Raw genomic sequence first — 16,128 nt, 5'->3', positions numbered from 1 at the left:
CTAGGCTGGTGGCAAAGCTGTTAGCTGAAATGCTAACGCTTATTGACATAGACTGGTAGCAAAGCTGTTAGCTAGAATGCTAATGCTAGGCTGGTAGCAAAGCTGTTAGATGGAATGCTAGCGCTTATTGACATAGACTGGTTGCAAAGCTAGTCAAAGAGCTTTTTACTGGTTGAAATTAAAGTTGTTGTTTTTTAAGTATAAAGCAGTTGATTTGAAACAATGGCACAAACAAGCCTTTACAATTATAATCCAAAAGTAGTGTGAAATTCACTCACAAGCAACCTGTAAATGGAGGCTATTTTTGCTGTCAGTCTATGAGAACTCCCCTGGGTTTTCCCCCACGGTGGTGAATTAGTACCTAGGGTTTTTACAGCTGTATTAACTAGAATCATCCACTACACTACTGTGAGAAATAAATTTTATTTTTTTATCTTTATTTAACTAGGCAAGTCAGTTAAGAACAAATTCTTATTTACAATGACGGCCTAGGAACAGTGGGTTAACTGCCTGTTCAGGGGCAGAACGACAGATTTGTACCTTGTCAGCTCGGGGATTTGAACTTGCAACCTTACGGTTACTAGTCCAATGCTCTAACCACTAGGCTACCCTGCCGCCCCAAATCAAGACAAGACATGGCTGGTTTTGCTCACTTGAATGTCCTTAAGACAGTTTTCAAGTAAGTTTGTAAAAGCATTTTTAAACATTTCATTACAGACTTAAATTGTTATAAAACATCACGGGCAATCACCTTTTACCTCAGATAAACAGTGGATTACCGCTGTTGTGGGCCTTTAACCATCTGTCTGACTTTGTTGTTCACACAGGAGAGAGACGGGACTATAGTGGATCCTCTGGGGATCCTCAACAACCTCATGATACTGACGAGGCAGAGCAGAGTCTCTCCGCATCGGAACAACCCAAGAAACACCAGCGGAGAATCACAGGAAAGACACCTCACTGCTGCGCTGACTGTGGGAAGAGTTACTCAAGATCAGATTCACTAAAACTACACCAGAGAATTCACACAGATGATAAATCTCACTGCTGCTCTGACTGTGGGAAGAGACTTACCTCTTCGGCAGACCTTATAAGACACCAGAGAATCCATACAGGAGAGAAACCGTATAGCTGTGATCAGTGTGGGAAGAGTTTTAATGTTCCAAGCAGCCTGAAAACACATCAGAGAATACACACAGGAGAGAAGCCTTATAACTGTTATCAATGTGGGAAGAGTTTTTCTTCATCAAGCCGTCTGACTACACACCAGAGAATACACACAGGAGAGAATCCTTATATCTGTGATCAATGTGGGATGAATTTTACTACATCTAGCCAGCTGACTTTACACCAGAGAACACACACAGGAGATAAGCCTTATAGCTGTAATCAATGTGGGAAGAGTTTTGCTCACTCACGCAGCATGACAGCACACCTGAGAATACACACTGGAGAGAAACCTCACTGTTGCTCTGACTGTGGGAAGGGATTCCACTCTTCAGCAGACCTTAAAATACATCAGAGAATCCATACAGGAGAGAAACCTTATAGCTGCTCTGACTGTGGAAAGAGCTTTTCAAAATCATCTACATTACAATCACACCAGAGAATTCACACCGGAGAGAAACCTTATAGCTGCTCTGACTGTGGGAAGACCTTTTCAAAATCATCTACATTACAATCACACCAGAGAATTCACACTGGGGAGAAACCTTATAGCTGTTTTCAATGTGGGAAGAGTTTTACTGAATCTAGACGGCTAACTACACACCAGAGAACACACACCGGAGTGAAACCTTACCACTGCTCTGACTGTGGAAAGAGATTTGTTTCTTCAGGACATTTAAAATCACACCAGAGAACACACACAGGAGAGAAGCCTTATAGCTGTGATCAATGTGGGAAGAGCTTTACTCACTCAAGCAGCCTGACTATACACCAGAGAAAACACACAGGAGAGAAACCTTATAGCTGTGATCAATGTGGGAAGAGTTTTGTTACATCTAGTCAGCTGACTATACATCAGAGAACACACACAGGAGAGAAATCTCATAGCTGTGATCAATGTGGGAAGTGTTTTGTTACATCTAGCCGTTTGACAATACACCAGAGAACACACACAGGAGAGAAACCTTACAGCTGTGATCAATGTGGGAAGAGTTTTGTTACATCTAGCAGTCTGACTATACACCAGAGAACACACACAGGAGAGAAACCTTATAGATGTGCTCAATGTGGGAAGTGTTTTACTACATCGAGCCATCTGACTATACACCAGAGAACACACACAGGACAGAATCCTTATAGTTGAAATCAATCTGGGAAGAATTTTGCTCAGCCAAACTAGCTGATATCACACCAGAGAACACACACAGGAAATAAATATTGTAGCTGTGATCAATGTGACAAGAGATACTCTGGTAAAAAGATATCTGATTAAACATCAGAAAATACATGAAGGAGTTGTTTCACGATATCAATTAATTAATGTCACAACGTAGAACGTTGTAGAAGGGGTATTTTAATTATGTCATAATGTAGAATGTTGTAGAAGGGGTATTTTAATGATGTCATAATGTAGAATGTTGTAGAATGTGTATTTTAATTATGTCATAATGTAGAATGTTGTAGTAGGAGTATTTTAGTTCATCATGTCACAATGTAAAATATATATTGAGTGAGAGATCCTACCTTCCGTGTCTTTGTCCACTACTTTAGTACACAAAACCTACAGACAAGAACAGTATCCTACACGCTTCAAGTGCGCATCCCACATTTCTGAGGGATTTCCGTTCACACAATTTCTGAGACTGAAGCTCTTGTGTGTCGTAGTAAAACAGAGGCTGAAAATGAAGAGGAAGTTTGAGGCTCATCGCCCCCTCCCCTAACGAATGGCTTGATGATGTTCTCAGTAGAAATGTAGAAGGAGTTTGAGGCTCATCGCCCCCCCCTAAAGAATGGCTTGATGATGCTCTCAGTAGAAATCTAGAAGGAGTTTGAGGCTCATCGCCCCCTCCCCTAAAGAATGGCTTGATGATGTTCTCAGTAGAAATGTAGAAGGAGTTTGAGGCTCATCGCCCCCTCCCCTAACGAATGGCTTGATGATGTTCTCAGTAGAAATCTAGAAGGAGTTTGAGGCTCATCGCCCCCTCCCCTAAAGAATGGCTTGATGATGCTCTTAGTAGAAAAGGCTCATCCTCATCTTGAAGAGACGTCGCTCTAGTCTTGATGAGACGTTGCTCTAGTCTTGATGCCATGTCATCCCTCTAGTCTCGATGCGACGTCCTCCCTCTAATGTTAGTTGACAGATAAGAACACGAGACTTTAAGGGGAAATTACCCAACATCCCCTATTGCATGTCATTTCTCAGAGGCCCTGTCTCCTCCATGTCCTTCTGCTCTATACAGTAGATAAACCTTCAGGTAGGGGTGGTTCTCAAAGGCCCTGTCTCCTCCATGTCCTGTTCTATACAGTAGATAAACCTTCAGGTAGGGGTGGTTCTCAGAGGCCCTGTCTCCTCCATGTCCTGTTCTATACAGTAGATAAACCTTCAGGTAGGGGTGGTTCTCAGAGGCCCTGTCTCCTCCATGTCCTTCTGTTCAGCAGATAAACCTTCACGTAAGGTTGGTCATCTTGTACTTAGTCTTCTTCACCCAGAATGCAGGTGGATGTTCTATTTAAAAACTCTCCACTCATCAGGCGTGAATGAAGAATTGTTATTTGAGTGTTTTCTGTAAGTGGTATATTGCCTGTTATTGGTGTTCCATACCTCCCTCTAGTGGTGCCTCTAGCTCCCTACTCCTACCATCCTGTTTTATTTATTCTGAGGAAACGTTCCCATGTATAAGCAATAAATGTTTCTCTGTCTGCTTTTCCATACCTCCCTCTAGTGGTGCCTCTAGCTCCCTACTCCTACCATCCTGTTTTATTTATTCTGAGGAAACGTTCCCATGTAAAAGCAATACATGTTTCTCTGTCCGCTTTTCTTTATTTGGTATATAATGTAGAGCATTCTGTTGTACTAGGTACTGATTTATAGATGTTCTGATGCGTTTTCTTGGCACCGTCATGTGACGTAATTATTATTGAAATAGAAGCGTGGGGCCTATTCACACTGACGATGGCCTGAGATCATGTGACATGTAATTATCATTTAAATAGAAGCCTGGGTTCTATTCACACTGATGATGGCATGAGATCATGTGACATGTAATTATCACTGAAATTAGAAGCCTGGGTTCTATTCACACTGATGATGGCATGAGATCATGTGACATGTAATTATCACTGAAATTAGAAGCCTGGTGCCCATTCACACTGACGATGGCCTGAGATCATGTGACATGTAATTATCATTTAAATAGAAGCCTGGGTTCTATTCACACTGACGATGGCCTGAGATCATGTGACATGTAATTATCATTTAAATAGAAGCCTGGGGCCTATTCACACTGACGATGGCCTGAGATCATGTGACATGTAATTATCACTGAAATTAGAAGCCTGGGTTCTATTCACACTGATGATGGCCTGAGATCATGTGACATGTAATTATCACTGAAATTAGAAGCCCGGGTTCTATTCACACTGATGATGGCATGAGATCATGTGACATGTAATTATCATTTAAATAGAAGCCTGGGTTCTATTCACACTGATGATGGCATGAGATCATGTGACATGTAATTATCACTGAAAATAGAAGCCTGGGTTCTATTCACACTGACGATGGCCTGAGATCATGTGACATGTAATTATCACTGAAATTAGAAGCCTGGGTTCTATTCACACTGATGATGGCCTGAGATCATGTGACATGTAATTATCACTGAAATTAGAAGCCTAGGTTCTATTCACACTGACGATGGCCTGAGATCATGTGACATGTAATTATCACTGAAATTAGAATCCTGGGTTCTATTCACACTGATGATGGCCTGAGATCATGTGACATGTAATTATCATTTAAATAGAAGCCTGGGTTCTATTCACACTGATGATGGCATGAGATCATGTGACATGTAATTATCACTGAAATTAGAAGCCTGGGTTCTATTCACACTGATGATGGCATGAGATCATGTGACATGTAATTATCATTTAAATAGAAGCCTGGGTTCTATTCACACTGATGATGGCATGAGATCATGTGACATGTAATTATCATTTAAATAGAAGCCTGGGTTCTATTCACACTGATGATGGCATGAGATCGTGTGACATGTAATTATCATTGAAATAGAAGCCTGGGTTCTATTCACACTGATGATGGCCTGAGATCATGTGACATGTAATTATCACTGAAATTAGAATCCTGGGGCCCATTCACACTGATGATGGCATGAGATCATGTGACATGTAATTATCACTGAAATTAGAAGCCTGGGTTCTATTCACACTGACGATGGCCTGAGATCATGTGACATGTAATTATCACTGAAAATAGAAGCCTGGGTTCTATTCACACTGACGATGGCCTGAGATCATGTGACATGTAATTATCACTGAAATTAGAAGCCTGGGTTCTATTCACACTGATGATGGCCTGAGATCATGTGACATGTAATTATCACTGAAAATAGAAGCCTGGTGCCCATTCACACTGACGATGGCCTGAGATCATGTGACATGTAATTATCATTTAATTATAAGCCTGGTGCCCATTCACACTGACGATGGCCTGAGATCATGTGACATGTAATTATCATTTAATTATAAGCCTGGTGCCCATTCACACTGACGATGGCCTGAGATCATGTGACATGTAATTATCATTTAATTATAAGCCTGGTGCCCATTCACACTGACGATGGCCTGAGATCATGTGACATGTAATTATAATTTAATTATAAGCCTGGTGCCCATTCACACTGACGATGGCCTGAGATCATGTGACATGTAATTATCATTTAATTATAAGCCTGGTGCCCATTCACACTGACGATGGCCTGAGATCATGTGACATGTAATTATCACTGAAATTAGAAGCCTGGGTTCTATTCACACTGACGATGGCCTGAGATCATGTGACATGTAATTATCATTTAATTATAAGCCTGGTGCCCATTCACACTGACGATGGCCTGAGATCATGTGACATGTAATTATCACTGAAATTAGAAGCCTGGTGCCCATTCACACTGACGATGGCCTGAGATCATGTGACATGTAATTATCACTGAAATTAGAAGCCTGGTGCCCATTCACACTGATGATGGCCTGAGATCATGTGACATGTAATTATCATTTAATTATAAGCCTGGTGCCCATTCACACTGACGATGGCCTGAGATCATGTGACATGTAATTATCACTGAAATTAGAAGCCTGGTGCCCATTCACACTGACGATGGCCTGAGGACCCAACTGTTCTTTTGTTTTCACCTTTTATTTAGGCACTTTCTTGTATTATTATATATTCTTTGGGCAGTTTCAATAAACATCTCTGGTGCAAAGTCAGATGGCTAGGTCTTTATTAGACCGTTTAGGATCTTTGTTGTGACAGGGTCTCTATCTCTTCCCACAATGTTAAAGTCAGATGGCTAGATCTTTATTAGACCGTTTAGGATCTTTGTTGTGACAGGGTCTCTATCTCTTCCCACAATGTTAAAGTCAGATGGCTAAATCTTTATTTGACCGTTTAGGATCTTTGTTGTGACAGGGTCTCTATCTCTTCCCACAATGTTAAAGTCAGATGGCTAGATCTTTATTTGACCGTTTAGGATCTTTGTTGTGACAGGGTCTCTATCTCTTCCAACAATGTCGAATTAAAGAGTTACTATTGATGTGATTTAAGAAAAAGTGTTGCGTTCCACTGACCGCGTTGGTGACCCACTTGAAACAAAAATGCAACACTTCAAAATGTAGCGATCTGTTTTCTACGAGTTGTCCTCTAACCAGGGATGTACACATTATTCCCAGATTCCGTGTGGTTTTTGAGCTGTTAGTTTTAACAGGACGTGTTAGTTTTAACAGGACGTGCAACCTCATCTCTCTCCTCTCGGCACGATTGATTTCAACACGACATCGATGTGAGTGATGACAAATAAATGTTGCGTTCCTTTATTTTAGCGACCCGTATCAGTGAGTTATGGCCTCGTGTCAAAACAACAGCGTTTTTGGTGCTTGGGCAGTTAATAACATATACAAGCAATATGGATCCTATTGTGTTTGTGTAGATAGCATATTTTATATTTAGGATTTCAATATATCACAAACTGTTTCTGCATATTGGTTATTGATTTGGACACGTTAAAACTGTTTTGACGTTGGGGCTATCCCATCTAGCAACATGTCATTGGACAGAAGACTTTGCCCGGCGTCCAAAATACGTCCGATTTTGGTTAAAAATACTTATTTTTCAGGCTGTTTCAACGACTTGAAAACAACTTGATTTAAATGTACGGTCTATGAACAATTTGGTTAACAATCCTACATCACTCCAGTATTTCTTGACAACACTCATGTGCTAATTGTGTTTATTCCACTACGGAAGAAGCATGACTCAAATCACCTCATATTTCAAACGTTCAGCCTGACAAAAGATACATTTTCATTATTTCATGCCTCACCATTAAGTGAAGTATTGCCAATAAATATTAACAAAGTAGTGGTACATTTGGTTTTGATATTTCATATTTACAATTCATGTAACATTTAGTAATAATTATTGTTTATGAAACAAACAGACTTTTGTTGTTGTTCAACTGTATTGTTTACAAATATGGGGGGGGGGGGGGGGGTATAATAAACTGGTATTATAAATACAGAGTTCTGGTCAGTATCAGAATGGGGGGGGGGGGGGGTATAATAAACTGGTATTATAAATACAGAGTTCTGGTCAGTATCAGAATGGGGGGAGGGGGGGGGGTGTATAATAAACTGGTATTATAAATACAGAGTTCTGGTCAGTATCAGAATGGGGGGGGGGGGGTATAATAAACTGGTATTATAAATACAGAGTTCTGGTCAGTATCAGAATGGGGGGGGGGTATAATAAACTGGTATTATAAATACAGAGTTCTGGTCAGTATCAGAATGGGGGGGGGGGGGGTATAATAAACTGGTATTATAAATACAGAGTTCTGGTCAGTATCAGAATGGGGGGGGGGGGGGTATAATAAACTGGTATTATAAATACAGAGTTCTGGTCGGTATCAGAATGGGGGGGGGGGGGGGGTATAATAAACTGGTATTATAAATACAGAGTTCTGGTCAGTATCAGAATGGGGGGGGGGGGGGGGGGTATAATAAACTGGTATTATAAATACAGAGTTCTGGTCGGTATCAGAATGGGGGGGGGGGGGGGTATAATAAACTGGTATTATAAATACAGAGTTCTGGTCAGTATCAGAATGGGGGGGGGGGGGGGGGTATAATAAACTGGTATTATAAATACAGAGTTCTGGTCAGTATCAGAATGGGGGGGGGGGGGGGGGGGTGTATAATAAACTGGTATTATAAATACAGAGTTCTGGTCAGTATCAGAATGGGGGGGGGGGGGGGGTATAATAAACTGGTATTATAAATACAGAGTTCTGGTCAGTATCAGAATGGGGGGGGGGTATAATAAACTGGTATTATAAATACAGAGTTCTGGTCAGTATCAGAATGGGGGGGGGGGGGGGGGGTATAATAAACTGGTATTATAAATACAGAGTTCTGGTCAGTATCAGAATGGGGGGGGGGGGGGGTATAATAAACTGGTATTATAAATACAGAGTTCTGGTCAGTATCAGAATGGGGGGGGGGGGGGTATAATAAACTGGTATTATAAATACAGAGTTCTGGTCAGTATCAGAATGGGGGGGGGGGGGGGGTGGGGGTATAATAAACTGGTATTATAAATACAGAGTTCTGGTCGGTATCAGAATGGGGGGGGGGGGGGGGGGTATAATAAACTGGTATTATAAATACAGAGTTCTGGTCAGTATCAGAATGGGGGGGGGGGGGGGTATAATAAACTGGTATTATAAATACAGAGTTCTGGTCAGTATCAGAATGGGGGGGGGGGGTATAATAAACTGGTATTATAAATACAGAGTTCTGGTCAGTATCAGAATGGGGGGGGGGGGGTGTATAATAAACTGGTATTATAAATACAGAGTTCTGGTCAGTATCAGAATGGGGGGGGGGGGGGGGGTGTATAATAAACTGGTATTATAAATACAGAGTTCTGGTCAGTATCAGAATGGGGGGGGGGGGGGGTATAATAAACTGGTATTATAAATACAGAGTTCTGGTCAGTATCAGAATGGGGGGGGGGGGGGGGTATAATAAACTGGTATTATAAATACAGAGTTCTGGTCAGTATCAGAATGGGGGGGGGGGGTGGTATAATAAACTGGTATTATAAATACAGAGTTCTGGTCAGTATCAGAATGGGGGGGGGGGGGGGGGGGTATAATAAACTGGTATTATAAATACAGAGTTCTGGTCAGTATCAGAATGGGGGGGGGGGGTGTATAATAAACTGGTATTATAAATACAGAGTTCTGGTCAGTATCAGAATGGTGGGGGGGGGGTATAATAAACTGGTATTATAAATACAGAGTTCTGGTCAGTATCAGAATGGGGGGGGGGGTATAATAAACTGGTATTATAAATACAGAGTTCTGGTCAGTATCAGAATGGGGGGGGGGGGTATAATAAACTGGTATTATAAATACAGAGTTCTGGTCAGTATCAGAATGGGGGGGGGGGGGGGTGTATAATAAACTGGTATTATAAATACAGAGTTCTGGTCAGTATCAGAATGGGGGGGGGGGGGGGGGGGGGGGGTATAATAAACTGGTATTATAAATACAGAGTTCTGGTCAGTATCAGAATGGGGGGGGGGTGTATAATAAACTGGTATTATAAATACAGAGTTCTGGTCAGTATCAGAATGGGGGGGGGGGGGGGGGGGTATAATAAACTGGTATTATAAATACAGAGTTCTGGTCAGTATCAGAATGGGGGGGGGGGGGGTGTATAATAAACTGGTATTATAAATACAGAGTTCTGGTCAGTATCAGAATGGGGGGGGGGGGGTATAATAAACTGGTATTATAAATACAGAGTTCTGGTCAGTATCAGAATGGGGGGGGGGGGGGGGTATAATAAACTGGTATTATAAATACAGAGTTCTGGTCAGTATCAGAATGGGGGGGGGGTGTATAATAAACTGGTATTATAAATACAGAGTTCTGGTCAGTATCAGAATGGGGGGGGGGGGTATAATAAACTGGTATTATAAATACAGAGTTCTGGTCAGTATCAGAATGGGGGGGGGGGGGGTATAATAAACTGGTATTATAAATACAGAGTTCTGGTCAGTATCAGAATGGGGGGGGGGGGGGTATAATAAACTGGTATTATAAATACAGAGTTCTGGTCAGTATCAGAATGGGGGGGGGGGGTGTATAATAAACTGGTATTATAAATACAGAGTTCTGGTCAGTATCAGAATGGGGGGGGGGGGTATAATAAACTGGTATTATAAATACAGAGTTCTGGTCAGTATCAGAATGGGGGGGGGGGTGTATAATAAACTGGTATTATAAATACAGAGTTCTGGTCAGTATCAGAATGGGGGGGGGGGGGGGGTGTATAATAAACTGGTATTATAAATACAGAGTTCTGGTCAGTATCAGAATGGGGGGGGGGGGGTGTATAATAAACTGGTATTATAAATACAGAGTTCTGGTCAGTATCAGAATGGGGGGGGGGGGGTATAATAAACTGGTATTATAAATACAGAGTTCTGGTCAGTATCAGAATGGGGGGGGGGGGGGGGGGTATAATAAACTGGTATTATAAATACAGAGTTCTGGTCAGTATCAGAATGGGGGGGGGGGGGTATAATAAACTGGTATTATAAATACAGAGTTCTGGTCAGTATCAGAATGGGGGGGGGGGGGGGTGTATAATAAACTGGTATTATAAATACAGAGTTCTGGTCAGTATCAGAATGGGGGGGGGGGGGGGGGTATAATAAACTGGTATTATAAATACAGAGTTCTGGTCAGTATCAGAATGGGGGGGGGGGGGGGGTGTATAATAAACTGGTATTATAAATACAGAGTTCTGGTCAGTATCAGAATGGGGGGGGGGGGGGGTGTATAATAAACTGGTATTATAAATACAGAGTTCTGGTCAGTATCAGAATGGGGGGGGGGGGGTATTATAAATACAGAGTATAATAAACTGGTATTATAAATACAGAGTTCTGGTCAGTATCAGAATGGGGGGGGGGGGGGTATAATAAACTGGTATTATAAATACAGAGTTCTGGTCAGTATCAGAATGGGGGGGGGGGGTATAATAAACTGGTATTATAAATACAGAGTTCTGGTCAGTATCAGAATGGGGGGGGGGGTGTATAATAAACTGGTATTATAAATACAGAGTTCTGGTCAGTATCAGAATGGGGGGGGGGGGGGGGGTATAATAAACTGGTATTATAAATACAGAGTTCTGGTCAGTATCAGAATGGGGGGGGGGGGGGGTATAATAAACTGGTATTATAAATACAGAGTTCTGGTCAGTATCAGAATGGGGGGGGGGGGGGGGGGGGGGTATAATAAACTGGTATTATAAATACAGAGTTCTGGTCAGTATCAGAATGGGGGGGGGGGGGGGTGTATAATAAACTGGTATTATAAATACAGAGTTCTGGTCAGTATCAGAATGGGGGGGGGGGGTATAATAAACTGGTATTATAAATACAGAGTTCTGGTCAGTATCAGAATGGGGGGGGGGGGGGGTATAATAAACTGGTATTATAAATACAGAGTTCTGGTCAGTATCAGAATGGGGGGGGGGGTATAATAAACTGGTATTATAAATACAGAGTTCTGGTCAGTATCAGAATGGGGGGGGGGGGGGGTATAATAAACTGGTATTATAAATACAGAGTTCTGGTCAGTATCAGAATGGGGGGGGGGGGGGTATAATAAACTGGTATTATAAATACAGAGTTCTGGTCAGTATCAGAATGGGGGGGGGGGGGGGTATAATAAACTGGTATTATAAATACAGAGTTCTGGTCAGTATCAGAATGGGGGGGGGGGGGGGGGGGGGGGTATAATAAACTGGTATTATAAATACAGAGTTCTGGTCAGTATCAGAATGGGGGGGGGGGGGGGGGTATAATAAACTGGTATTATAAATACAGAGTTCTGGTCAGTATCAGAATGGGGGGGGGGGGGGGGTATAATAAACTGGTATTATAAATACAGAGTTCTGGTCAGTATCAGAATGGGGGGGGGGGGGGGGGTATAATAAACTGGTATTATAAATACAGAGTTCTGGTCAGTATCAGAATGGGGGGGGGGGGGTGTATGATAAACTGGTATTATAAATACAGAGTTCTGGTCAGTATCAGAATGGGGTGGGGGGGGGGGGGGGGGGGGTATAATAAACTGGTATTATAAATACAGAGTTCTGGTCAGTATCAGAATGGGGGGGGGGGGGGGGGTGTATAATAAACTGGTATTATAAATACAGAGTTCTGGTCAGTATCAGAATGGGGGGGGGGTATAATAAACTGGTATTATAAATACAGAGTTCTGGTCAGTATCAGAATGGGGGGGGGGGGGGGTATAATAAACTGGTATTATAAATACAGAGTTCTGGTCAGTATCAGAATGGGGGGGGGGGGGGGGGGGTATAATAAACTGGTATTATAAATACAGAGTTCTGGTCAGTATCAGAATGGGGGGGGGGGGGGGGGGGGGGGGGGGGGTATAATAAACTGGTATTATAAATACAGAGTTCTGGTCAGTATCAGAATGGGGGGGGGGGGGGGGGTATAATAAACTGGTATTATAAATACAGAGTTCTGGTCGGTATCAGAATGGGGGGGGGGGGGTATAATAAACTGGTATTATAAATACAGAGTTCTGGTCAGTATCAGAATGGGGGGGGGGGTATAATAAACTGGTATTATAAATACCGAGTTCTGGTCAGTATCAGAATGGGGGGGGGGGGGGGGTGTATAATAAACTGGTATTATAAATACAGAGTTCTGGTCAGTATCAGAATGGGGGGGGGGGTATAATAAACTGGTATTATAAATACAGAGTTCTGGTCAGTATCAGAATGGGGGGGGGGGGGGGTATAATAAACTGGTATTATAAATACAGAGTTCTGGTCAGTATCAGAATGGGGGGGGGGGGGGGGTGGTATAATAAACTGGTATTATAAATACAGAGTTCTGGTCAGTATCAGAATGGGGGGGGGGGGGGGGTATAATAAACTGGTATTATAAATACAGAGTTCTGGTCAGTATCAGAATGGGGGGGGGGGTATAATAAACTGGTATTATAAATACAGAGTTCTGGTCAGTATCAGAATGGGGGGGGGGGGGGTATAATAAACTGGTATTATAAATACAGAGTTCTGGTCAGTATCAGAATGGGGGGGGGGGGGGGGGGGTTATAATAAACTGGTATTATAAATACAGAGTTCTGGTCAGTATCAGAATGGGGGGGGGGGGGTATAATAAACTGGTATTATAAATACCGAGTTCTGGTCAGTATCAGAATGGGGGGGGGGTGTATAATAAACTGGTATTATAAATACAGAGTTCTGGTCAGTATCAGAATGGGGGGGGTGTATAATAAACTGGTATTATAAATACAGAGTTCTGGTCAGTATCAGAATGGGGGGGGGGGGGGGTGTATAATAAACTGGTATTATAAATACAGAGTTCTGGTCAGTATCAGAATGGGGGGGGGGGGGGGGGTTATAATAAACTGGTATTATGAATACAGAGTTCTGGTCAGTATCAGAATGAGGGGGGGGGCTGGAGATACAGTTAGGTTTGTACAGTGTGATGATATACCAGGGCCTGGAGATACAGTTAGGTTTGTACAGTGTGATGATATACCAGGGCCTGGAGATACAGTTAGGTTTGTACAGTGTGATGATATACCAGGGCCTGGAGATGCAGTTAGGTTTGTACAGTGTGATGATATACCAGGGCCTGGAGATGCAGTTAGGTTTGTATAGTGTGATGATATACCAGGGCCTGGAGATACAGTTAGGTTTGTACAGTGTGATGATATACCAGGGCCTGGAGATACAGTTAGGTTTGTACAGTGTGATGATATACCAGGGCCTGGAGATGCAGTTAGGTTTGTACAGTGTGATGATATACCAGGGCCTGGAGATACAGTTAGGTTTGTACAGTGTGATGATATACCAGGGCCTGGAGATACAGTTAGGTTTGTACAGTGTGATGATATACCAGGGCCTGGAGCTGCAGTTAGGTTTGTACAGTGTGATGATATACCAGGGCCTGGAGATGCAGTTAGGTTTGTACAGTGTGATGATATACCAGGGCCTGGAGATGCAGTTAGGTTTGTACAGTGTGATGATATACCAGGGCCTGGAGATACAGTTAGGTTTGTACAGTGTGATGATATACCAGGGCCTGGAGATACAGTTAGGTTTGTACAGTGTGATGATATACCAGGGCCTGGAGATGCAGTTAGGTTTGTACAGTGTGATGATATACCAGGGCCTGGAGATGCAGTTAGGTTTGTACAGTGTGATGATATACCAGGGCCTGGAGATACAGTTAGGTTTGTACAGTGTGATGATATACCAGGGCCTGGAGATACAGTTAGGTTTGTACAGTGTGATGATATACCAGGGCCTGGAGATGCAGTTAGGTTTGTACAGTGTGATGATATACCAGGGCCTGGAGATACAGTTAGGTTTGTACAGTGTGATGATATACCAGGGCCTGGAGATGCAGTTAGGTTTGTACAGTGTGATGATATACCAGGGCCTGGAGATGCAGTTAGGTTTGTACAGTGTGATGATATACCAGGGCCTGGAGCTGCAGTTAGGTTTGTACAGTGTGATGATATACCAGGGCCTGGAGATACAGTTAGGTTTGTACAGTGTGATGATATACCAGGGCCTGGAGATGCAGTTAGGTTTGTACAGTGTGATGATATACCAGGGCCTGGAGCTGCATTAGGTTTGTACAGTGTGATGATATACCAGGGCCTGGAGATACAGTTAGGTTTGTACAGTGTGATGATATACCAGGGCCTGGAGATACAGTTAGGTTTGTACAGTGTGATGATATACCAGGGCCTGGAGATACAGTTAGGTTTGTACAGTGTGATGATATACCAGGGCCTGGAGATACAGTTAGGTTTGTACAGTGTGATGATATACCAGGGCCTGGAGATGCAGTTAGGTTTGTACAGTGTGATGATATACCAGGGCCTGGAGATGCAGTTAGGTTTGTACAGTGTGATGATATACCAGGGCCTGGAGATGCAGTTAGGTTTGTACAGTGTGATGATATACCAGGGCCTGGAGATACAGTTAGGTTTGTACAGTGTGATGATATACCAGGGCCTGGAGCTGCAGTTAGGTTTGTTTTGCACTATCATCTCACTCATTTCAAATCAGCACCAATCAATCAAACACACACGCTTTTCCTTTGTACGTCTAAATACAATAATATTATTTCATGAAAAAACATGACATAATTTTTTTTTTTTTTTTTTATCGAAATAAAATAAAACTTCTCTCAATTGCGTTTCTCACTCCAGTCAGCAGATGGCGATGTGCGTCTTTCAGGCGACTCTGCCGGAGGCTGACGTATAATCTAGTGGACGGAGCGCGTCATCAACATGAACAGTTCAGCCACTTCGGGAGCTTACTAGCCAACAGGGCCGAAATATTGGAGCTCTTTAGAAGCTTTCTGGCGTATATATAAGCCACTGTTGTTTTAAAACACACATTTTTTTGTTGTTGTCATCAAGCTGTTATTACATTTAATATAATATTTAACGTTGTTAGATTCTCTAGCTAGCTGGTTAACTTAGCAGTAGGACTAGGCTAACGCTAACTAGCTAGCTTGCTAACATCATCGACCATAAAGTCACAAAGCTACTCTCCCCCAGTTGCTAAATAAGAGGTCTGCTAGACGGAGAAAAAGGGTTTCGAGGAGGACGAGGAGGCTGTTACAGTGAAAGGAGAAGAGGAAGACGCTTTCAGAGTGAAAGAGGAAGAGGATGTTGACTACCGTGAAAGAAGAGGAGGAGAAGCAAGAGAAAGAGGAGGCTGCAGTTTTTGGAATAAAGGAGGGGGAGAAGACTGTCACAGTGAAAGAAGAGG

The 16,128-nt window shown here is 42.5% G+C and overlaps 1 protein-coding gene across 1 annotated transcript in view; it reads left to right on the top strand.

Moving 5' to 3' along the window:
- LOC139394332 (zinc finger protein 271-like) overlaps positions 1-16,128 on the top strand; it is a 61,291-nt gene that overhangs the window by 10,936 nt on the left and 34,227 nt on the right. Inside the window, exon 2 of the mRNA XM_071142377.1 lies at positions 828-2,509. Coding sequence (XP_070998478.1) covers positions 828-2,311 — 1,484 coding nt within the window. The 3' untranslated portion in view covers positions 2,312-2,509. Of the gene's footprint in view, positions 1-827 lie in introns of the transcript that reaches the window.

This window comes from Oncorhynchus clarkii, unplaced genomic scaffold (genome assembly GCF_045791955.1).
Source record: "Oncorhynchus clarkii lewisi isolate Uvic-CL-2024 unplaced genomic scaffold, UVic_Ocla_1.0 unplaced_contig_359_pilon_pilon, whole genome shotgun sequence".
Classification (NCBI taxonomy): Eukaryota; Metazoa; Chordata; class Actinopteri; order Salmoniformes; family Salmonidae; genus Oncorhynchus; species Oncorhynchus clarkii.
This window is presented reverse-complemented; position numbering and strand designations above follow the sequence as displayed.